The 25,218-nt window shown below is 30.7% G+C and overlaps 1 protein-coding gene across 3 annotated transcripts in view; it reads right to left on the bottom strand.

The window, feature by feature from the left end:
- Positions 1-25,218, bottom strand: part of LOC142333452 (uncharacterized) — a 238,602-nt gene that overhangs the window by 155,319 nt on the left and 58,065 nt on the right. The window contains exons 11-16 of one of the 3 annotated variants that reach the window (XM_075380595.1): positions 23,001-23,039; positions 20,269-20,307; positions 16,163-16,198; positions 12,784-12,819; positions 9,656-9,700; positions 627-786 (exon numbers count right to left, since the gene is read on the bottom strand). The exons of the other annotated variants lie outside the window; for them this stretch is intronic. Of the exons in view, the coding sequence (XP_075236710.1) occupies positions 627-786; positions 9,656-9,700; positions 12,784-12,819; positions 16,163-16,198; positions 20,269-20,307; positions 23,001-23,039 (355 nt within the window). The remainder of the gene's footprint in view (positions 1-626; positions 787-9,655; positions 9,701-12,783; positions 12,820-16,162; positions 16,199-20,268; positions 20,308-23,000; positions 23,040-25,218) is intronic. 3 annotated transcript variants of the gene reach the window in all.

Raw genomic sequence — 25,218 nt, 5'->3', positions numbered from 1 at the left:
AAAGGTTTATAATCTGGTTAAATGTTAATTCTCGGAGTTTAGGCAGATCACGACATTTCAAAAACAAAAAAGTATCTATAATTTTAACATTCAAAACTCTCAGAAAGATTTACGCACGCATGTATAAATGTTTTTTTGTTTTATTTTTTTACTTTTCTTTTTGTTGATATCTTTAAACCGGAGGGAGGAATTTGGATGAAATTTGTGAGAATGGTTTTTTTATATGGAGCATTGATGCCTATTCATTTTGGCACAGTAACTCAGGGTCGTGGAGAGATACGATCACCTTAAGTTCCGTTTCTCTAAATTTTACTCAAAGAGTAGAATGATTTTTATACATAAATATTCTTTACATGCATCCTCACAATGTTAAACTTTATTTTCCTACTACGTAGCATTTTGTCAATGCCCAAGATCTCCATAGTGAGAAAGTTATATGAATTTCCCGTCTTATGTATATTTCAATCACGTGCATATAAATATATTTATATTTATATACATATTCGTGTTGCGAGTGCGCGATATAACAAATAGTTCATATTGTATATTTTTATTTTCCTAAATACATTTATAACTTGTACGTTTTTAATTGCTACATATGTATATTTGAATAAGTGTATACTTACAGGGCTAACAAATTTACATATATATGAAAACTTTAATTGAAACCGTACGTGGGAAATATACGATTTTTTCATCAATTTTTCTTGTGTTTTACTTAACACTGGAGTTAAGCGCCTACCAAAATTGTTCCGTTTATCTGCGATATTTAAACGTAAAGTACATCTGAAAACAAATGTGAGAATAAACAAAACTTAGGAAATTTTATCATTTTTATTTACCATTAAACACACAAGTTAAGGCTCATTATGTATTATGCACAAAAATAATAATTATATTTTTGTATGTTTTCTAAATTATTAAAAATATGAAAATCCACCTTACCAGCAAATTAATTGTATCTCTCTTGATCTTTCAGTGCTTAGACCATCGTCACGAGAATAAAATAAAGTCAAAAAATTAAAATGATTAAGCAGTCATGACGGTTAACTAGTATAGTAGTTGAACTAGCAAACAGTCATGACTGTTTAATCATTTTAATTTTTTGACTTTATTTTATAATATTATTTTATTTTCCTGACTTAGGATTGGAAAATCTAGAAAGACACATTTAATTTGCTGGCAAGGTGGATTTTCACTTTTATAATAATTTATTTATTATACCAGCGGTAACCATCTTTCAGAAATTGTTTTTTTTAAATATATTATTTAAATCATTTAACTGTCTAAAAATTTCATTCAAGTAAAAATGCAAATAACACATACAATTAAATTAAATGACAAAAATTTAAAAAAAAATTAAACGAGTACCAAGGAAAAGTAATCTATCGTTACTTTCAATTGCGTGTTAAACTAGAAAAGAGTACTGAGCCCAAAACAGCTAAATACTTGAAATTAATGGAATAATTAGTAGCATAATACGTCCAGCTTCAATCGTCATTTTGACCTTTGACTACTTGAGTCCAGGTTGAAGCAGAACCTCAACGTATGTTTTCCTAGATTATCCCCTGTTTGCAGTTTAATTTACACGCTGAAAGAATAGATTTACTGCAAAATATATAGCAAAACACGGGTTTGAGATGCATCCAAAAATTCCAGAAATGAACCAACTAAGAAATTGACGATTGAATCTGGACGTCTTTTTTCACGGGTTTACTCGAATACATTAAAGAAAGGTTGCTTTCAATGATGAATGTGTGTTCACGTTAAATTTACATGTTGAAACATTTGATTTAGTGAAAAATTCGTCGTAAAACATATGCTTGAGATGCTCAATGTGGTTCTACCTATTGTATTTTATTATATACGATGACGTCATGGGGAATCCCGTTTCTTATAACATGACGTCAGTTGTCAATCATTCTTTATATCGTTGACCTTTGACCATACCGTCTGACTCTAATATAGTATTCTGTTAGCAAACGATAGTGAAAAGCTTATATCTATAACACTCAAGAATAAAATATCGTATGGGTTTATAGACACATTTAAATTTCTATCTTATAGCCTTAATGAACTAATGCAAAGTTTATTTCATATTTGTAGTAAATTGTCAGACGGTCACGTAGCATATATATGTTTTAAAAGAACTTGCCCACAGTTTCAAATTGATGTAAAACAAATGATAACGATAATAAAATAAAAAATAGATGTATTAAAGATGGTGATTCAACGTAAAGGTATTTTTATCCATATACATATATTAAATCGGCAATTGTTTTTGATGAAGCACAACCGCCCAACGAAGCGTTTTATGATAATTTAAAGAAACAAACCACCTCCGAATCGGATTATATGCAAGCGCAATACTTTTGGAATCGATTTAAAATTAAGACGCTCGGTGAATACCACGATTTTTATATGAAATTGGGTTGGAAATCATGTTGTTGGCTGATATGTTTGTGAGTTTTCGTAATAAAATGATTGAAATCAACAATTCAGATCCGAATAATTATGTATCTGCTCAACATTTACCGCGGCTCGCAGCTCTCAAGGCTACGAAGGTGCAATTAGAACTCGTTACAGATCCCGATATGTATTTGAACCGATAAAATTAATTAAATATTATGTTGTTAGATCCCTTTATGGGAAATGTATGATTGAACCGTTGCCTGTAGACGGATTCAGATGGTGTGATGAAAACGAAATTGAATATTTGTTCGTAAACCGTCTAAACGATGGGAAAGATGATGCGGAAATGGTTTTTATTTAAAAGTCGATTGAGCATATCCTAAACACACACGAATCGCATAAAGATTATCTACTCGCGCTAGAGAAAAAATCCATCCCAATATTATGATTTCTTCGTTTGTATCTGATGAAAAACGAGAAGCATGAACATTTTGATCAATTTTGGGGATAACAAACGTTTGAATGAAAGAAATCGAAATGTTTACGCATCGAGTAAATATGATATAGGTCATTTAAAAAATGAAATGAAAGGTCAACCAATCTATGTTTTTTTTGTGTTAAGAACTAAAATATATTCGTTACTTTTGGGTGTGACCGATTATTATTTACAACAAAAAAAGACAGCCTAGGAGATAAAAAAGGGTTCTCGTATATTTGATAAAGATTATAATTTGAAAATTTTAAATCATGAAATGTATAAAGATTGTTTAACAATAGAAAAATTTCATATTCCACATCGAAATCAATACGTACTTTTAAACATCAAATTTACTCGATTGATCAATGTAAAAAAGCTCTCTCTCTCCGTACAATGATAAAAGATTTATATTAGAAAACCTTATGGATACACTTCCTTATGGTCATAAAGATATCGATGAATATATGGTGAAAAGATGAAACAAATTAGCCTTCATCTATTCTATTAGCTTAGTTTAGTTTCACGGTTGAAAATAAACAATCAGAAGAGTTAATTGAACTTTATCAAAGAAAGCCGATGCGGGAATCCCGACTGCGGCTTTTGACTGGATAAATTCCGATGCAGACTGTGGAAACATTTGGTAGCCGGAATTTCGACCAACAAAATATTTTATATAAACTAGATTCAAATGGTACAAACCCCAATTACTACAATTAGATCTTATTTTATTTTTTTCAACTACAACACAATTATGCGATGGAGTTCTAATTCTACATTTATTTCAAATGACAAATACATTGCATCTCTAAATTGTATACGACTTAGTTTGATCAGTAAGTCTTTGAGGTAAATATTTTTCTGGAAACTTCAATTGATGCAATAATTGAATCACTATTTTGGCTCTTTGTAAACTCCACTTTTTCAATTCTATATTGCCTATTGTAGACCATTTCACTATTATTACTTGTATAATTTAAGCTATTCAATTTATTGAAGATATTAGACATTTTTATGATTCTAAATAATAAAGTAAAAATATTTAAAATCAACATTTTATTGTTGATAATAATTATGGTTTTATTATAGACTTACAAATGAGTTTAATAGATATGTGTTATGAACAGATTAAAGATAACTATCCGTATGATATCTTTGGTGATTTTAAGCTTCTAATTGATAGACGTACGGGTTTTTTCAAAGCAACAAACGTAAGTCATGATGGTGGGAAACAATTTAAACATGGGAATGAAAATAAACAATCTAAATTGTTATTACAATATATCTTATCGGCCGATGAAATAATATAGTAAGTTACGGGTGGTAATTGCAAAATTATAACAGGAACGTATGTTTGTGATGCTTTAATACTAGCAATAGCATCTTGGTTATCTCTAAGTTTTTATGTTCGATGTAATAAAATTATAAAAGATTTTTCATCAAAGATTTTAAGTCATATCAAAACGCTAATATTCAGCAGAATTCGAAGTTGCGATATAGAAAATAAGCAAGAAAAATTGCTAATCGAAAATAAAAAAAGTAGATGAAAATTTAAAACGTAAGTTGCAAATTGACGAATTAAAAGGTAATGTAAAAAAAATTAAAATCATGACAAAACCATATTTATGTACACTTTTTCCACTCGATGAATGTAATAATTGCATTATAATTTTGAATCAAAATAAAGATAATAAAGAGTATAAATATAACGCTATTCGCGGTCAATATAAAAATTTTGATCGTGCATTAAATAAACTAAAAAAAATATATCCCTATTTTATAATTGTTTATAAAAAATTTAAAGATCCAAGTAGTTCAGGATTTTTTATTGTTGCTTTTAAAGATTTTAAATCTAAAACAAAAATTAGTCATTTTTATATAGATATGGAACTTGATTATTTTATAAAAATGTTATATGAAAAAACTTTTAATAAGCTACAAATCGCGGCAACAGCAAAGGAAGAACGGAAAGACGAGTCGGATTTATCTAATAAACATTATTATTTATTTTAATACGTTATTATTTATGTTATTTTTTTCTTTTTAGAACGGGAATATCTATCAAATCCGATTTAGCGAAAAAATTACACAAGCTGGCTAGACGTAATTATCTTATTAGAAATACCGAATTAAAGTGTCTAATGACCTTGTGCAAGCAGATATAGTCAAAATGATACCTTATTCTCGAACCAGTAAGATCTATTAATATATTTTGACTGCTATCGATGGTCTTATTAAATTCGCGTACTGTAACCGTTAAAGAATAAGACGGGTAAAGAGGTCGCGTCCGCTTTGCAACCAATATTTGAAAAGCATAAGATGAAACATTTTCAACGGAGCAGGCAAGGAATTTTATAATCCACAAGTGAAAGCTCTATTGTAACAATTCAACATAAATCATTATTCCACATATTCAGATAAAAAACCTGCGGTAACTGAACGCTTCAATAGAACCCTAAAAACGAAAACTTGGACTAAATTTACAGAACAGGAAAGCTGCAAGTGGATTGATATGCTACAAGCTCTACTTGAAGAGTGTAACAATATTGTGCTTTCACCTACAAAATTTATACCGAAAGATGTAAATAAGACGAACGAATCGCAAGTGCTTGCAAATGTAAACAAAAATACGATAGAAAAAAGAGTGTTGTAAAAATTAAATTTAATGTTCGCATAAACAAACATAAAAAAGTATTCGAAAAAGGTTATTTACCGAATTGGGCGAATTAAATATTCAAAATACATACGGTGCACGCTGAATCTCGATCGGTTACATACGAACTAAATTATAATAAAAATGAACTCGTAAAAGGAAGTTTTTATCAAAAAACTAAACACAAAGGTGTATATCAAATTGAAAAAAATACTCAAACGAAAAGGCAACAAGGCGTATGTAAAATGTGTAAGATTCCAAAAGATTTACAATTCATGGATAGATTTGAGTGATGTTATTTAACACCAATTTTTTATTGCCAAAATCATCGTGAAAACAAATTAAAACAATTACATTATTGATACTACATCTCTACTGTATATATCTAGATGATAATAATATGGAGCTTTTTGATAATGTAGTTAGTATAGAATCTGAATTTAACCTTCAAAAAAAATATGAATATTAAATATTCATTTTACTCATCTAACAAACCAATAAAACGGGAAATTAAAAATCGTATTGAACACTTTGCGAATGATATTGAAAAATATTTTCATTGGGATACACTGCATATAAAAATATGTATTCATGGATATTTTTTTGCAATTTGCTGTAATAGATGAATTTTATATTGAACCTAATGAGCTTTGTGCTGATTTGCCAAAACATCCTTATCATTTACTTCCAATTAGTAAAGTTGATGTAATCATATCAACGTCGGGAAAAGATCATTGATTTAGATTTTTAATCATTTATAAAATAGATAACAATATGTCCACAAGCAGACATAAATTTTAAGTTACTTATTCCTTTAAGGTTAGGAATAAATCAATAAAATCTCAACTTACTCAATTTATTGATTATTTTAATGAGTTTTTGGCTCATTATTGACGCGATGAATTACGCATAATAATAACTCTTAATAGTAATGTTAATCTTGATTATATAGCATTAGATGAATACTATCATAATAAAAATGATTTTGTTGAGGTATTTGAAAATAATTTATGAAATTGTCCTTATTATTTACTTTCAATTAAATAAAATACCGCGTTCAGATGATTCCGTAACATATAATCAACTCCACAATCGTTATTCATTGGCGAATAAAATTGAAAAGGTGATTAAAATCCCTATAAATCAACCAGATATGTATACGGTTTCGGGTGAAAGTTATCTGATTGTTTTTGGAAAACTTGTCAGAGCAAACGGACAAAAATTTACTGCTTCAGAATTAGTTAATTTTGCCGTCATCTTTTTATTCCAGGATAAATGATATCTTATCAACGCGCAAGAAGTAGCCTTGGTAAGATATGTAGGCATAATGACCCGTATCAAAAAAGCTCTTTCAATGACAAACTTTCTACTACCATCGGTCGAAGTAGACTGATGGATCAGTGGAAAAAATAAAGTCGATTTTGATGAAAACGGTACTTTTAATTTACGCATAGAATTATTAATGTTTTTGGGTTTCGCCGATGATTATAAAAAAATAATCATAAACAATAGACAGAAATTAGTGTCGAGACGTTTCGATAGCGATATAAATGAGATACGCGCTACGGTTTCCGATCGTAAATCTAAGATAGAATTAAGAGAAATCGTGTGGGCTGTTCCATATTTAAAAGTGGCGCCTGAATATGAATTGAAATTAGCTAAGATGAGAAATGAAAACAAAGATGTGAGTATGGCGTTCAGAGCGTGGGATCTTCATGAAAATACAGCCGTTCCTCAAACGAATTCTTTTATATGGAGCGTGACAACTTTGTCGCAGATAGATAAACCGTGCTATGTTATTATAGGTTTTCAAACCGATAGGAAAGATAACGCTATGAAGGGCGCGTCAGAATTTAATTCTTGTAACGTGAAAGATATTAATGTTATGATAAATTCAAATAAATATCCGTGCTGAGATTTGCAAGGGTATCAAACGTTAATGAATAGATGTTTATTAGTTTTCAAAAATCATACTATAAATAAAGATTCACCATGTACATTTTCCGATTACAAAAGCAAATAACCTTTATATGTGATTGATTGCTCGTGAGAAAATGAATCCGTAAAGATCGGTGTTTGATATAGGTTTGCTCTTGATAACAACACATTGTAGCAACATTTTCAGTTCGCTAAGATGCCCCAAGTTGCTAAATGAAAAAAATGCCCCTTGAACTAATGCAAACTCGTTTACCTTTCAATCAAATTTTTAAATACATCCGGTTATCCATTCGCTCTGAAATTTTGCATACAGGTTTGGTCTTGATGACAACACATCGCAACATTTTCCAGCTGCTAAGATGCCCCTAAGTTGTTAAGTGAAAAAATGCCTCTTGAACTTATGTAACCTCGTTTATATGCATATTTTCTTAGTGAAACAATTATCCATCTTTGTGATAAATTTTGGGCTATATCTCGGGAACAGTTTGACCAATCCCGGATCTGTTTGGTATTGTATCCGGTTTGGGCCCCTTTCAACCCGGCCCCCTCCGAAAACCCCTCGTAAAATCCGATCCTGCAATTTTTTGCAATTTTTCTATAATATAAATTTGACCCTGATCCGACTACCCCCAAAAAAAATACATCCTACCCAATTTCTCGTTTTATATCGAAAAAAAGTTTCGACTTCCACCCCGCTAATTTGACCCCTACCACTTTTTATCGAGTGAGGGCTCAAAAGAAGCGCTGTTTGACATAGAATACACTGTTGACGTCTTTTTCATTATGGAGACAAAGAGAAACCCGAGATTAGCGAGAAAGTAAGTTGGGTCTACAGAGGGGGAGAAACAAATGGAACGTCAGTTTCCTCAAGCCAAGTTAAGGTGGTAGACAAACCAAGTACGTCGGAGAAGATGGAGTGAGTGCAACTGACAGAGCCACCTCTGGAGGTGCAGGCGTCTAACCTCAAGAATTATCCATGTTTGTGATATTGTCGTTTCAATTGATTAAATTGAACGAAAATATTTTTTTTACGGCTGAGGAAATAATTCAAATTGCATATAGCCGTTACATTCAATATTTATGTCTAATGATACATCAGACATAGCCCGTATGAGAGCAGGATGTACTGAATCCAAAAACAAGTTGCTGCGTGCACGTCTAGATTATGACAAGAATGAAAGGAAAAAAACCCCAATTTCTCCATCTTTCTCCATTTCGTGTATATGAGTATATACAGTAATATTTTAGAATGTACAAACTTTTAAAGCTGTCTACGGTATTGGAAACTTCGAAAGATTGCCCAAACCTGAGCGCTAGCGCAACTGTAAAGTATAATCTTATGAAGACTAAAAAGTAAAAAAATAAAAGAAATGTAAAAATATTTTTAAAACACCACTTTTTAATTAAACGCACTGAAAGGTAAAAAAATAATTTTAGGACGGTATCTCAGACTGAATTTCATAACAAGCTTTGATAATGATATGCAAGATTATGTGAAAGTCATAGCTTCAAATTAAAAATTTGATCTTTCTGTTAATTTTGTATATGCGTAATGGTTGACCTAAAGAGGTGCTTTGTCATGAGCACCCCACTCTTTAAGGCATCCATCCCGCTTATAAAATATTGGCTAAAACAATAAGTTTTTAATTTAAAGCTATGACTTTCACGTAAAGCTTGTCAAATCCATTCTGAGATATCGGCCTAAAATTATTTTTTACCTTTTAGTGTTTAATTTAGTAGTGGTGTTTTAAAAACGTTTTTTATTTTCTAGTTTTTAGTTCATTTAGTAAAAGACTGGTTTTTAACATTTTTTTTACATATTTTTTATTGTCACTTATACTCAGAGTGATGGGTACCGATCGATGGGAAATATTGAGTCGTGAAATATTAAATTTCGGCGCATGATACAATCAAAATTCTACAACCACAGTTTCAAAATTATTCTTTAAATTACTCTTATATTAGTTTCAGAGTAGTGTTCGTTATACCATCTCGAGAACGTAACTTCTCTTATAAAAGCAGTAGAAAAAAAATCGCAACCAACGTTGTTTAATCGAATTAGAAATAAACCCTATTTCACGCTGAACTTCAATAATGAAATTAATAAATATATGACAGTATATAACTTAACAGATTTTTCTATTTTTATACTATTTCACTGAAAAAAAATCACTTACTGCATATCAATTTTCTTAATTATTTTTTCTTCTGATTCTTCATCACTGAAATACAAATAAAAATTAATGAGTTAGAACTCTTAACAATACACTTATTATCTGTGCTCTAGTCGCACTACATCTTTGCTGATGAGTTTGAAGCTTAATGATTCGCTTCATACGTACATTTAAAAACTTTTATTTATGATATTCCCAATATATTTGTTGTAATCTGGTCAACTAGTGAAAATAAGCAACCATCCTATGGCCCATTGTGAGAAGGATGATATGCATGACGTGTAAATTAGGTGTAGTCTTGTACAGATTCAGGCCGACCGTCCCTGAGATGTGTGGGTAATTGAACCCCAACTACCAAAGTACACCGATATCCACTGTCTAGTATTCAAGTCCGTATCCAAGCAACAACTTTACTAGGAATCACCTGTTAAACAAGTGATCTTGCGACGAAGAGTTTACCACTTTATCAGTCTGGTGGGTTACACATTAAAGATTAAAATAATTTTTACTTATTCATTAGTTTCTTACGATATATTATTTACTAACAAAAAAAGTTTAAAAATTTTAATATTTTGTGCGAAATCGTTTTAATGAAGCATTGAGGTGGCATGTAAGCATAATAATAAAGAATGATTTGTTATTATCTGAGTTATTAGTGGAGAACGATTTCCAATCGCAATTGTGATGAATGTGGTATAAATTAAATATTTCTTTTAGTATCCTTTAGTACAGTGCTTTCATAGAGCTGCTGTGCACTGCAATTATTGACGTGTAATGACGAAACCTTCTTAATTATTACTTTGTATTTTTATTTCATATTTAATAGAAACGATATTACAATAAGTGGAATAATTTATAAAAAGTCTTGAAAATGACTTCTGCAAATATCAGTGCCACGTTGAGCACGTTTCAGTTTGTTTTCAAACACTTTAACCGACTGATGTACTGCAATGTCTCGTTCATATGCCGTTATTGCGGTTTTTAGTTTGTCAATCGTACGTGGTCTGTTTTGCCATACAACGCTCTTTCCGATGCCCCTATAGAAAGTAATCTTTTTCTTTTCTTCTGTAAATTGATATATCCTCCCGTATAAATCCATTCTTCATCTGTTACAAACGTTACATCGAGGACTTCTACGGAATATTGGTCAATAAAACGTTTAAATCATTGAAAATAATTTAGTCTTTTGGCATGATCTGTAGTTTTCAGTTCTTGAACACATATTATTTTGCAGGGAAAAGGTTTTAGTTGTTTTCTTAATGTTTTATGTGCGGTAGCCAATTTGATATCTTGCTGCTGTGCTAACAAACGCATTGGCTTTGATGGACTTTTAATGACTTCATCCGAAATATCAAGCAGCTTCTGTTCGTTTAGTTTAGGGGTCTTGCAATTCAATCAGCGTCTTTAACAGAGACTGTTACCGGCATTTTTTCGAGAAGATTTCGAACTGCATTGCGGTGAGAAAGAAGAGTATTTAAAAAAGTTTCTGAAAACTTTGCTAAATCAGTATCTGCTAAACGAGATGCTGTTAAATCAGTTTTATAAAACTGACTTATAAATCAGTTTTCTGAAAACTTTGCTAAATCTGTGTACTTGTCATCTTCACGAAATATGTGTCACGAGAGGAAAAATGTTACTCTACTGATAAAATCCATTATATTTCTCGCAACTATTGATTGCGATAAACGAAATATTACACAACGAAACTAAGCATGTTCAATCGCAACTCAACAACTGACGTCTTGGTTTATTAGTGACAACGCTCAACTAAACCACAGTGCAACCAACCTAATGCAACAAATCAAAATGTAACACATAATTCTAAAGTATGCTGCACTGCGACTTTCCGAGCGCAGTGTATAATTTTGAATACCGTTTACACATTTATCACGCAACATATATTGTTCATTTCTTTTTTTTCAGATTATCTTCACTTATAAATTGATTGTCACATTACATTATTACATTAATTTTGCTTTAAAAATATAAGAGTAAAGACCTTTTTTAGTAACAATAGTCGAAATTTATGAAATAAAATGTTTATAAGAAGGTACTTTAAATATGTAACTGCTAGTTAAATCTATTTTTTTGTTATTTCAGTTGTACTAATTTATGCTAATAAAATCTTCATAAAAATGTCATAAGAAAGGCTTGCATCGGTGTTTTTAATATCACCTTGTTGGAAGGAGATATACAGGTAGACCAAAATTATGATGGGTGTCAGAGTACAAATATTGATAATACTAAAGTTTTTTTCTAATTCATTTCACGAGTAGCTGTCACAAATTATAAGAATCAATCCTTCAACCGCTTTTAAATGATTTTATACACTTAATTAAGAGTAAACTCTTTTATCTGTCGCAGTATGGTCCTTAATCTTTTTCGATAGAAGGCGTTCCACAATATTTTATTTTTATAGTCTTATTAATATAATAAGATAAAACTTTACAATTTGATTGAAGAATTTAAAAAGAAAGGTCCAACAGTGTCATTTCTCAATTATAACTAACAGATTTATATTTTAATCGTCCATTTGACTGCTCGGAAATGGACGGATCAACTGACAATCACGGTTAAGAGTATTTATTTTTTTAATTATTTATTATAATTGTTTCTTATTGTCATCGAGATAAAATTACAAAAAAAAATTATCTAATTATTAACGTGGAATGTTTTTTAATTTTTATTATTTTATTTTTTGCTTTTATTAATAAAGCTCGTTTTCAACAGATCGCAAATGGGGTTTTACTATTATTTACAGAGATCCATAAATAGAATTGTTCAATATTAATTGCAATACAACTGCGAAATTACTTTTTTAAATTTGTTCACTCATATTAAATTTAGAAACACCATACGTTGATTATTTATTGGTGTTCTCAGAAAATGCAGTTCTGCCTCTCCTTGAATTTCGAGCATAAGTTTAGACAAACTCTTTTCGTAACAATTAAAAAACCGAACTTAATTAGACACAAGTTTATAAAAAAATACTTTCTTTATTTTAACTTGTAAAATGTACATCGTTTATGAATACTTAAGAAGTTTAAATCTTTTACTCCTGCTACACATTTTTTATAATATAGAAAATAAATATTATTATGCAACAATAATTTTGCTAAAGTAATGCTTACCTTAACTGAAATTTCTGTTTCTCCAGCCTACCTCCACTGAAAAATTATTAAATGGTAACCGGTTATGGAGGTGAAATACTTATTGCATCATTAACATATGACTTGCTCATTAATTAAAAATAAATTTCTTTGTTCTAATTAATAGAATGTGCTTCAAACTTAAAAATTAAAAAACAATCTGATGTGAACAGCACATGACTTCGTTGTTCAGCTATTAGATTACATATACACATTTTTTTTTTTTTTTTAAATGAAAAGTACATAAAGTTTTATATCATTAATAACTTCTGATATTTTTTCATATATTTTATTTAATTGTAATTATTGAATAATTATGTAATGTGATTGTTTTTTTAGAATCACACGTGAATAATTACTATTAAATTTATAATTTAAAAAAAGCGAAATGGATTCGAATTTAAACCGTATGCCTTCGCCTTGTAATATCATAATATTTCATTAGTTAAAATGTTATTTGGCTATAGTTCTGGAGCCAATGAAAATAAGTATGTAAGTATATCGTTTAAAAGCTCTCAATGATGGCTTTATTACTGCAGTTAAGAAAACGTCCAAAATCCAATTTTTTGATTCAGTTGTTTGCAATTAAAATGGGAGGTGTACAACTACATGTTACAACAGTCCTAAATCCAAAATTTCAACATCCTAAAGTTAATCGTTTTTGAGTTATGCGAGATAAATACGCACATACGTACGTACAGACGTCATGCTCAAACTAATCAAAATCGATTCAGCGATGGTCAAAATGGACATTTCCGTTGAAATCTGAAAATTGAAATTTTTCGCGATCAAAATTCTTCCTTCACTTGGTACAACGAGGTAAAACATTAACAGTAATTCTTATGGCTAGTCATAAATAATTTTACATTGAATTAAATTTGGTTCTTCTTTCTTATTAAGTATGTTGCAATCTGTTTAACAAGTGAATAGGAAGGAACCCTTCGCTTAATGACTACCCAAATGATATGAGGTTGATATGTGTGGCATATAAATGAGTTGTAATCTTCCACAGAGTCAGGCAGACCGCCTGAGAACTCTGGTTAATTGAACCCCTATTGCCAAAGAACACCGGTATTCACCTTCTAGTATTCAGATCCGTATAAAAGTAACTAACGTTTACTCGGACTTCAAAACATTATCGTCTTCAAAACATTACCAACTTAATTTTTTCATATATATATATATATATATATATATATATATATAGCCAAAATCATGAAACGTAACTTTTGTTTTTTCAATTGTACTGAATTATTCTAATAGAATCTTTATAAAAATGTCATAAGAAAGGCTTGCATCGGTGTTTTTAATATCACCTTGTTGGAAGGAGATATACAGGTAGACCAAAATTATGATGGGTGTCGGAGTAGAAATATTGATAATACTAAAGTTTTTTTTTAATTCAGTTTCACGAGTTGCTGTCACAAATTATAAGAATCAATCATTTATCCGCTTTTAAATGATTTTATATACTTAATTAAGTGAAAACTCTTTTATCTGATGCTAAACGGTTCTTAATATTTATCGTAAAAAGGGGTTGCACAATATTTTATTTCTGTAGTCGATTCTGTTTAAGCAAGAGCGGGCAAAAGAAAATATTAATCTTACAAAGATTTTACTTAAGCGCATTACAAGAGCCACCCATTTTTTTAATTTCATTGTTATGTTGTGTTATCGATTCAATACGTTATAAATGAGTTACGTTTACTTATTTCCGGTCGATTTATGGCAAACAGAAATTCCTCAATGTCATGAGAGGCTTTACAGTATTATGAAGAGTCATCCACGATATGATGCTGCCATTGGACCTCCACTAAATCATGAAAAATATGAATCCAGACAATAATTTGCACTTGTTTCTTTGGTCGTTTCATTTCCTATGACTTTCGTTTTTTGGGTTATTTGTATGGCTCCGGTTTTTAAGATAATACCAATAGTAAACTTTGAATTTTTGGAATCCCCACCCGTTTCAAATGTGGTAATATAATTCACTAATCATAAACACGATCATATATTTTTCTTTGTAATTATCAACTCAAAGAACAATTCTCCCTCTATGCCCTCTAAGGAAAGTAAATTCAAAATCATTCAATAAAAAATCACTTGAAAATACGTAGTAGGCCCTATTTAATGCCCGTAAAAGAGTATATTACTGAGTAATACTGAGTTACTCAGTATATTACTTACTGCGTTGAATCGATTCTAAGAAATGCCTATAAATTAAAAGTCCTCTTAATTAGTTTACAGTAACAATAAATAACCATTAAAACTTAAGATGAACCACTGTTGTACTACATTACAATATCAATCCTTCTAATTCACCAGTTACTAAATACATTAAGTCGATTTTTGCGTTAACGAACATGACCGAGATTTTGGTCGTTATATATTATGTATCAATTTAAAAAAGATTGGCACAAGATTATGGCAGTTATCGTGTCCACAAGAAATTAATATATAAAACTTTGAGCTGACTGTGGTTTTGGGGTCTGGGGGATGCGAAACGCGAAGATATGTCGAAATTTTCCGGAAGTCGAATCATGATACCTATTGCAATAAGTAGCCTTCTTATTAAATCTACCTGTTATGCAGGAAAAACATAAGGAGATTATGAAATATGAATAAAAAATTTCAGTCCCCACAGTTTTATAATGTCTAAGTGAAACGATGTAATAATTCAATAACGCATTTTTTTATTGTCTGGAAAGTAACTCACGACTCATTAATTTTTTTTAACGAACGAAATATTATGTCAATTTAAAAATTTTTCAACGATACTCTACGTGATTTTACAAATTTCACAGTTAAGTTGGTTCGCATCATTATTTACTGGATTTATATTACTCGACCTAAACAGGTAGTGAAAATATAGTAGACACACCGAAGGATTACACTGAAATAGATTAAAATCACATATTTATTCAATTACTTCATAGCTGTGGCTATTTTAATCACAAGATGAAGTTTTTATAATATGTAGTAGACATCAAATTTTAGCTACTTACAACAGGGAAGTCATGCCGGTTCATACACCAATAATTGCGCATTACTGGGGATAAAAAACATTCCCACCGACTATTTATTTTACATTATTCTTTATGAGCAGTATTTTGTTTCAGTTTGTTCTGTTCATGATTAAATATGTATTACGGCCATAGAAAGAGTAAAATCATTTTTTACAATTTTTACCTTTTTGTAAATCTGACGTTCAAGTATAGATGTAAATGTTAAATTTAACTAATAGGATTTAACTAATTCTTTGACAAAAGACAATTAATAATAATGATGTCATAAAATATCACTTTGTTCATAAATTTTATTGTTTTTCATTACGATAAAATAAGCTTATTTATCAACTTACCATCTATAGTATGCATAAATATTAGTAACATCCATTCTGGAAAAAGAATAATTAAATATTATATCATTTCTATGATATTACATCTTGTTGTTAAATTAGTGGAGAAATATTAGAGAAAGAAAAAAAAAACACGTCTGTCAAATCACATAACGAATCTGCTTATTAATATATCGTCTTACAAAAACACGGATTATTGTACTTCTATTGTTATTTAACAAAAACTTATCAACCCGTACCAAATTTCTTTTAACTAATTTATTAAAAATTATACTAATAATAACATCTCGTTACACTAGGAATATTACTTTGATATGTATTTAGATAACAAACGTTAAAAATCATTTGAGTTTTCTGCAACGCTGTTTAATACTTAAAAATAATATTAAAAGAAAAATAAGTTTTAATTACCTTTCCAAATTAATCTTTTGTTTAATGATTCTATTTGTTTATAACCTCACAATTATTTCGTCTGTTTGTTATTACTACGTGCTGCACTCGCTCGTAAAAATAGGTCAAAAGTATTTTTTAATTTTTGTACGATCCATGATGAAAAATCAATATTTATTTTATCTACAAACAGAAAAAAGGTCCAGTTTCCATATTCATGTAAAATCTTGTCATTTTAAACTCTGATCATATATATAAACCCATGAAGTGAGAAGACGTAATAGTAACAACAAAAACTTGTGTACCAGTGACTTAAATGAAGCTTGCTAATGTCACGGTATGAGAATAAATAATAAGAAGACAAAATATATACGAGGAATATCACTAAATTAAAGACCGCTAGGAAATCTCTCTCCTTAATGTCGGCGATCTTTATCGTTCATGGCAAGCAAATAATGTACACACTTCATTATTGTCTGTAAGTCGTCGTTTTGTAGTATCTTTGATTACGTACGTGTGAGTTATTACGTTATAAAATGAATAGGAAAATCGATGTTGCGCCGACTCTGAATTACGTTGAGTCATACGTTTTATAAACCATCAAAACGTTAAGCCGGCTGAAACCTAAAGGCAGTTGGAGCTGATAACGGTGATAATGTAAAGAAAGAAAGTAACGTCCAAAAATGGTGTGAAATTTTATAAAAAACGGAATTAATGTTCACATTCCTTAATCAATTAAATTCTCGTACCTACAGGTGGCTTCAAAATCCAGTCCTTGAATACGGCATATAGGTGTAGTTATGTCGACAAATTACATCTCCGAGGAAAACACTCGCAACCCCGTTAGCCAGCATTAAGAATGTACTATTAAGGTCCCATTCATAACGGTAATGTAACTCATAATTAATAAAAGAAGAAAAAAAATTATTTATAATAAGTGATACAAAATTTATAACGTGTTATAAACGGGTAAAACTCTGCAATAAAGGCACATTTTCATAAGGGACACTTAAAATTATTAAAAAAAAGCAATAAAATAGTGCATAGCAATTGAGGTAGAACTAAAAATAAATCAATATTGCTTACGACAATAACCACTTTTTTGAAAACTACCAAGCATAATAATACTGAAGCAACTCGGAAAAAGCCACCATTACATTTGATATTTCACTTGTTTAAATAAATTTTACACAATAAAAGCTAATACTACCTTTAGAATACATGTTTAAGTAGTTTTCATGTTACTAAATTAATGACACGAATTTACGGCTGAACATCATTAGATTGATAAAACAACTTTGTTTTTTTTAAATATAGATTCATTAAATACTGTTTAATTCCACCAGAATTGTCATTTTTGTAATATCACTAACAAAACATACGACCTTACAACTTTTGTTAATAAACATTTTAGAAGATAACGTAGTATACTCGATCAGCAAAGAAGTTTAAAAATTATATTTCTGTGGTAAATATTCATTTGGAGCGTTTTGCCAGTCTTTGTTTCCTTCTCCTAGCCTGCTGCAAATTATCGCGTAAACGTGCTATCTCATTTGACCACCAGTAGACTTGTCGTCTGCCTCCAGTGGCCCTTAATTCCTTATCCATTTCTTGCTATTTTACCAATGTAAGAGTAGCTGGCGTCAACTCAATCATATTACGTAGCCTTTTAGCTATATTATCAACAATTTTGTCAACCTGGCGTGCTGTAGGTCTTGTAACAAAAGGTCTTTCAACTACAAAGTCATTGCTTTCCTTTATGATCAGATGTAGCGGAAGGTGATCACTGGAAATATCGTTATCCATCACTGTAAGCTCTAGCTGATCCATTGACCATCTATTATCAGCAATGACCAGATCTAAAACAGAGTAGTGGCCCCGAGCCTCGTAAGTTGGAGTACTATCATTTAAACAGCGACCTCCGAGGGATTCTATCAGTTCTTCAATTAGTTCTCCTCTCCTATGACTGTGGGAGCAACCAGAAAATGTCGTCTTACAGTTGAAATCACCCAACAACACGAATTTCTTGCTCTGTCTGGATAGAATTCGATATATACTGTCTAAAAACCTGTCATAATCCGCAATCGTGATATTTGGCGAGACATACGCTGTTACAATTATTGTAGACTCTAGTTCAGTCACTATCACTCCCTCTGCTCTCTCCTTGAAACTTAGAGCCACCCTATTGCTGACGTTCCTAATAATGGCATCATCCCACAGTATCCGCCATCCATCCGGACTTCGCCGACTCATATATGTTGGGTTCAGTGATTGCCAACAAGTCTACATCACACTCAATAGCAAGTCTATACAGCAAATCATGCGATAGCACGCTTCTGTTCACGTTAGCTAGGAGAAGCTTAATCATGCTTGTCAGAGCACGCCCAAGCACCAATCGTTTTCTTAGTAATGGTAACCTTTTGTCAGCTAGAAGCTTGCGATGATCCCTTTTAGGGGAGTGATCCTCTTCGTCTCATACTAGCACTGTTGGACTACGGGGACGATCCCGAGTCCAACGAGTACCCACTCGGGGATGGGAGCCCCAAAAAAATTGGCGGTGGTAAAATGTATCACCCAAAAATAGGTTCCAAAATTTTTTGGTGGAAGGGGGTCAGGGTGTAGGAAACCTTTTGGGATGGATTTATAACTTGTGATGAAGGATGTAGGACGAGTGGTTCAGAAATTATTAAGGAACAAAGAATTCCCTAATAAAAACTAGTCTAAGGACTTAGAAAAATTTCACCCGTATAACTACTAATATACGAAAAATGTCGTAAGTCCTTGTTTACAGTTAATTTCAGACTGTTATTAGCCTGTCGAATAATTTAGAATAATTTGTTATTATAAGCTCTATTATAACCTCAAAAAACTGTTAACAAAGTTATTGTGCAATAAGTTTACTCACTTTTACACACACTGGTTGTCTTTTCGTTATTGATAAAAGTCACCAACACTTTAACACACTATAATATCTAAGATTTAGCGAGTAAAAAGCACAAAAATATTGATCTCACTAATGAGAACCAAAAACTATTAAAAACTTGATAAATCCGTAACCAAATAACTCAAAAATGATAGTCCGTATTCCTTGTCCAATCCATTTAAAGTTCCAGTCCACCAAATCAATGTAAAAACCAAAAACCAACAACAAAAAACGCAGAGCTCTAGAAAGACACGTCTACACACCGTGCAGTCCACAACTCGACTCTTAAATACATTGAAATTCACTAACGACACTACCCTTTGAACAGAAATCAAAAACAGTGGTTGAGAAAATAGCAAAGTGCACATATTCACTGCCAGGAAAGAAATTCAATTTGAAAAAAAAACAATATAAAAAAATAAGAGTGAACAATGATAAGGAATTGTAATAAAAAGGGTAATAATAATAAGGAATTAAATACTAGGCCAAGGAAACATAATAATATTTTTTATCGCAGGAATTTTTATATCAGGATGAGAGAAGTACTGTATTCATTGAAAGCAGACTAGAATCCCAGAAGAAGGAGGCTTTTAGGAAAAAAAGCCGGTATGACATCAAAAAATATTTCAGAATTAGAGTTATTCTTAAAAATAAATTTGTGGATTGTAGTAAAACACGAATGTCAAGTAAAAATAAAAACAAGAAACGAAGCTTTTGAAATGTGATGTTAAATGAAAATGATGACAATTAGGTTACGTATTTGATAATAACATGGTTATTGAATATAAATACTTACACTACGTATTCAACATCGCCATATTTAGTGTTTGGATCCCTGAAACAGAAATATTCCAAGGTAAAAATGATAATAATATTTGTATATTTTTATTTCCTGATGATTCCTCAGCTCCTGAAACATCTTCTTGAATCTTTGAAAATGACGGGTATAAGTAAAGTGAATCAATAATAGTAATTCACGAACAATATAATTAACTTTCACATTTGATGCTGTCTACTGAAAAAAAGAAACAACAATAAATTGCATAAAATTCTCGGCTAAGGCGGTCAAGTTACTCAATTCGTTTTTAAATTATGGCAGTTATAAAGCGATAACTAAAATTTTTAATATTAGTATATTAGCACCAAAATTAAAAAAAAATAATGTTTTTGATCTTTGAAAATTTGAGGCTCATGCATGAGGAGACTTTTTTTATTGAAATATTCCCTAAAATTGATTTTGAGTAAATTATAATTTATTAAAAATTTGGAAGTTCCCCATCAGAGGAGAGGTATTGTGACTAGTATTAACAAAATACGTTATGAGCATTAATAATGTGAAATTGTATAAACATGTTTTTTGTATTTTGGGGATTCCCATAATCAAGGGTAAGTGTTCGGGTGAAATGAATTTTTAAAAAAATTAATTTGTAAGTGATGGTAATAAAGGGAACAAAAATTAATTGTTTAAAAAGTACAAAGATACTGCCATAATTCTGAATAAACAAAGTTTTAATTTTCTAGGAAGGAGGTTAAAATTTTGATAGGTCTTTTTTGTCAAGAAAAACTATGGAGTAAGGGGTGTAACAAAGTTAAGATTTTTACATTTTAAATGCTATGGGTAACTTCCTAGATGGATTTTAATTTAAAATAAATTCAAAAATGTTACCTTTCTTTAGAAACAGGATCTATAATCTCGAAAGTGCAAGAATTACAAAAAAATATTTACATTAAAACATATCTTCACAAAAATCTAAATATCAGGCAGTAGAATGTATTTACGTCTGCGAACGCTTAAATTTAAATTAAAAATAGAAGATTTAAAAATTAAAAAGAAGAATAATTCAGAAAATTCTACGCCCAGTTTATGAAAATGGTAATTATAGTCAAAGACATAACTAGGAAAATTTCAAAAAAAATTATAAACAAAATAGAAAAAACAAAGATTATTTTTCTATGGAAATTTTGTTATAATGCCCAATAATCGTCTTACAAAATAAATATTTATTTATTTTTTTAAAAGAAAAATTGAAATTAATTGAGAGAAACAGCGTAACATTGATAAAAAAAACAAAACATCTCAGAAAATGAAATATCAGACAGAAAAGTTTATTAAGAGAAAATTGAAAAGGAAAAAAGATAACGGTGCTCAAAAATGGGCGAAAAAAGAAGAGAATAGGAATGAGAGAAAATTTGGGTACAGAGAAAAGTGTAAAGAAAGTGAAGATTAGTATGTGGTCTTATGGAGGCCAAAATCCAAAAAAAAGAATGTTATGGTACATAACTAAAATAGATCAATTTTAATTACAATTTTTTTTTATCGATCTATCTACTTTCCCGTACTAGGAAAAGCTGCTGTAGCGGCATGTATCGTTCTAGATGGGAAAGTAAAAAATTATTGAAACACATACTTTTTTAGTGAATTACTCACCATCAACATAGAAATAACAAAACACTTAACACTGAAGCAGGCTTAAGATACACATTCAAACACAAATTAAAACAGATAAGAAAATTTAAGTAAATAAATTGAAGTCATATAGGAACAATTTAAATATTAAATTTAATAAAAAATATTTCTGTGAAGGCATAACTCCAGATTAACGTCGTATAACAAAAATCATGAATTAGGAAGCGGTAATAAATATACAGAGTTAATCGTTGACTGCAATATTTGCAATTTTTGGATATGGCTGATTCCAATATTTTCCTATTGAAATATGCAGTATTTGCAAAAGAAAAAAATTAACTAAGAATTATTGACTAAATGAACTGAGATCCTGTTTTAATATGACTTTTTGAGTTTGTGATGAAGGTACAGCCAAACGGATTTTTCAATTTTAATAAAATTTTTCAGTAAGACGATTTGCTATTAGGTGAATTTGTTCGTTATGACTTTTCACAAAATTTTCCATTTCAAAATGGTAACTGGTGTTTTTTTCAGATAGGGTTTGATGTAGTGATTTAGTGGAGATGAAGTTTTACTTCCCAAAAGAAAACAAAAAATAAAAAATATTAGTTGACTAAATATTTTTTATGCTGACCACAAAACTCATCGTAACTGAAGGGTCATGTTGAAAAAAATAATTCAAATATGCAATATTTTTCATTTGATCGAGAAGGCTTGGGAGCTAGATGCCCTACAACTGCAAGAGAGCTTGAAACACCCAGGTAATATATTTTTGATTTCTTTTGTAGTAAACTGTAATTTGACAAAGTTCAATACAAATATCAACATTCCATATTCTTGTAATTAGTGGTGGGAGAGGCAGTTAAAGAGGCCTTTAGAGATAAAAATAAAACTGATATCTATGTTCAACATCTTGTTTTTTAATTCTTTCTGAAGTTGAACACACTCTAAAGTAGAATAGTCCCCGAATCAGCATTCCATACACTATTGTTAACTCAAGCAGTTTCTGCAGAAAAGTAAACCTAATTTTAAAAAATTAACGCCATAGAGATTGGAAATAAAAGATTATTTAAAACTACTAATTATTAAAGCTATGTTATTAACTTATGATAGGTACATACATGGGATCACACGGTAGTCTTGTAGAAATATCCGTATAACTAAAAAATGAGATAAATAAATATTAAAATGAATCATAATAAATAAAATGTGACTTTTTTTAAATTTTTCATTGACAAAATTAATTTATAAGAATTTATAGGAATTTGAAGTTGGAATATATGAAGCAAAATGTGGTTGTGAAAGAAATATATTGATAATCAACAATCCACTCACTTAATTGTGACCGTAATAAAAAAAATATTTGCAATGGTAAATAAAGTAATTATATAAATCATTGTTATTAAATTAATTCTAGTGATATTTTGTGGTGTAGAAATCATTGTTCTAGGGAAAGTTACATATTCTGCTAGAAATTGAATGTAATATTTATTGAAGATCAATCTGGAATAATTTTTTTCATCCTTTATGACCGCATACGATCACTTTAGTCAGTCCATTATCCAAGTTTCTTCGAAGGACTTGTGGTCCTCCCAGTACTTTTCATACTTTCGAATCTTCGTGTCCTTTCTGGTGTTGAAAAGGTTTGTGTTGTGGATAGCTGTCTTGGGAGTGTGAAGCGATTGTTATTGTGCTTGATTTTTTTGTGTAATTTTTTCTTGACTTTGGTGTCTTCTGGTGTAAGGCCAATTTCCTTTAGATCCTCTCTTATTTATCTGATCCATCTGCATCCTGTCTTGGTGTTTGTCGAGTCGAGATTTGACTCTACCAGCTGTTTCAGAAATATTAAATCTGCATTTGAGACATCCTAGTCTCCTCTTGTGCATGATATCGGTGGTAGGCTCTCACTTTGCAACACGATGTTGCTGGCACGATCAACCGATACCCATATTTCTGGTACTTTCTGTTGATATATGTTCTTCCAATTCTTCTTTCGATTTTCTGGAGTCTGTCGGCCTTTGATTCTTCGTTCAGGAATTAGTGTTTCTGCTGCATATGTGATTTACTGTTTTATAATTCAATTGCAGTGTCTTCTTTTGCATTTATGCATAGACATTTTTTACTGTAGGTGTATCAAGTTAATTTTTGTTCATCAGCTAGTATGTTTGTTGTCGTTTGGATTGCGGTTTTTCGTTTACCCTGTTTGTTATTATTTCTCCAACGTATTTAAATTGGGTTATCATTTTGACTTTATGTTTACTATTTTTAATTTTTTTTTGTCTTTTCGAATGATATTTTGATGCCAGTTTTATTTGCAATATTTTGAAGTTCTAATATCTCTGTTTTAGATGTTAGATTTCTTTATTTTTTCTGTTTAGCCTCCTGTAATTACCGTTCAGATAATACTTCAGAAGATGAATGAGGATGATATGTATGAGTGTAAATTTAGTGTAGGCTTGTACAGTCATAGTTCGACCATTCCAGAGATGTGTGGTTAAATGAAACCCGACCACCAAAGAACACCGGTATCCACCATCTAGTATTCAAATCCGTGTAAAAGTAACTGACTTTATTAGGACTTGAATGCTGAAACTCTCGACTTCCAAATCAGCTGATTTGGGGAAGACGCATTCACCACTACACCAAGATTTGCTAGCACTGCCAAGTCACTGACAGAATCAAGGCAGTTTGTTTTGTTTTTTTGGACATTTTTATTTTTAGAGATCAGTTTTTGAGCCATTCCCTCATTAAAATTTCCAGAGTGAAGTTAAATAATAGCAGTGAGATTCCTTTCCTTGGTGCCGTCCAGTATTCTGAGAGTTCTTAGAACTCTCAGGAGATAAAACTGATAAAACTGGAGGAGATAAGACTAGATAAAACTGTATTCTGAGAGTTCTTAGAACACTCAGAATACAGTTTTATCGTCTGTTGTATTCAGAATACAGTTAGCCTCTGAATTTCAGTTTTGACTTAGTGTTTATGTGGGTCAGTTTTATCATGTTTATTAATTTGGAATGTAGTCCGAGATGTCTCAGAATTTTTAGTAGAGATTCTTTGTGGCTTTCTTGAAGTCCATAATTGTTTTCACCATGTCTCTGCTTCTTTTACTGTTGTAATCTATTATTAACTTAAGAGTCATGATCTGGTCTGGATAGCTCCTCGCAAAGTCTGAAACCTCTCTTGTATTCTCGAAGTTCTTTCTGGAGTTGTAAACCGAGCCTATTAAGGATGATTCTTGAAAGAATTTTCTATGTTGAGTCTAGGAGTAAGTTTCTTTTGTAGTTGTTGCTGTCTATTTTGGCCATTTTTTTGTTTAGCGGGTGGAAGAGGGCTGTCATC

This window comes from Lycorma delicatula, chromosome 12 (assembly GCF_047948215.1).
Source record: "Lycorma delicatula isolate Av1 chromosome 12, ASM4794821v1, whole genome shotgun sequence".
Taxonomy (NCBI): domain Eukaryota; kingdom Metazoa; phylum Arthropoda; class Insecta; order Hemiptera; family Fulgoridae; genus Lycorma; species Lycorma delicatula.
Note: the sequence above shows the minus strand (reverse complement) of the source record. Positions and strands in the feature narration are given on the sequence as shown.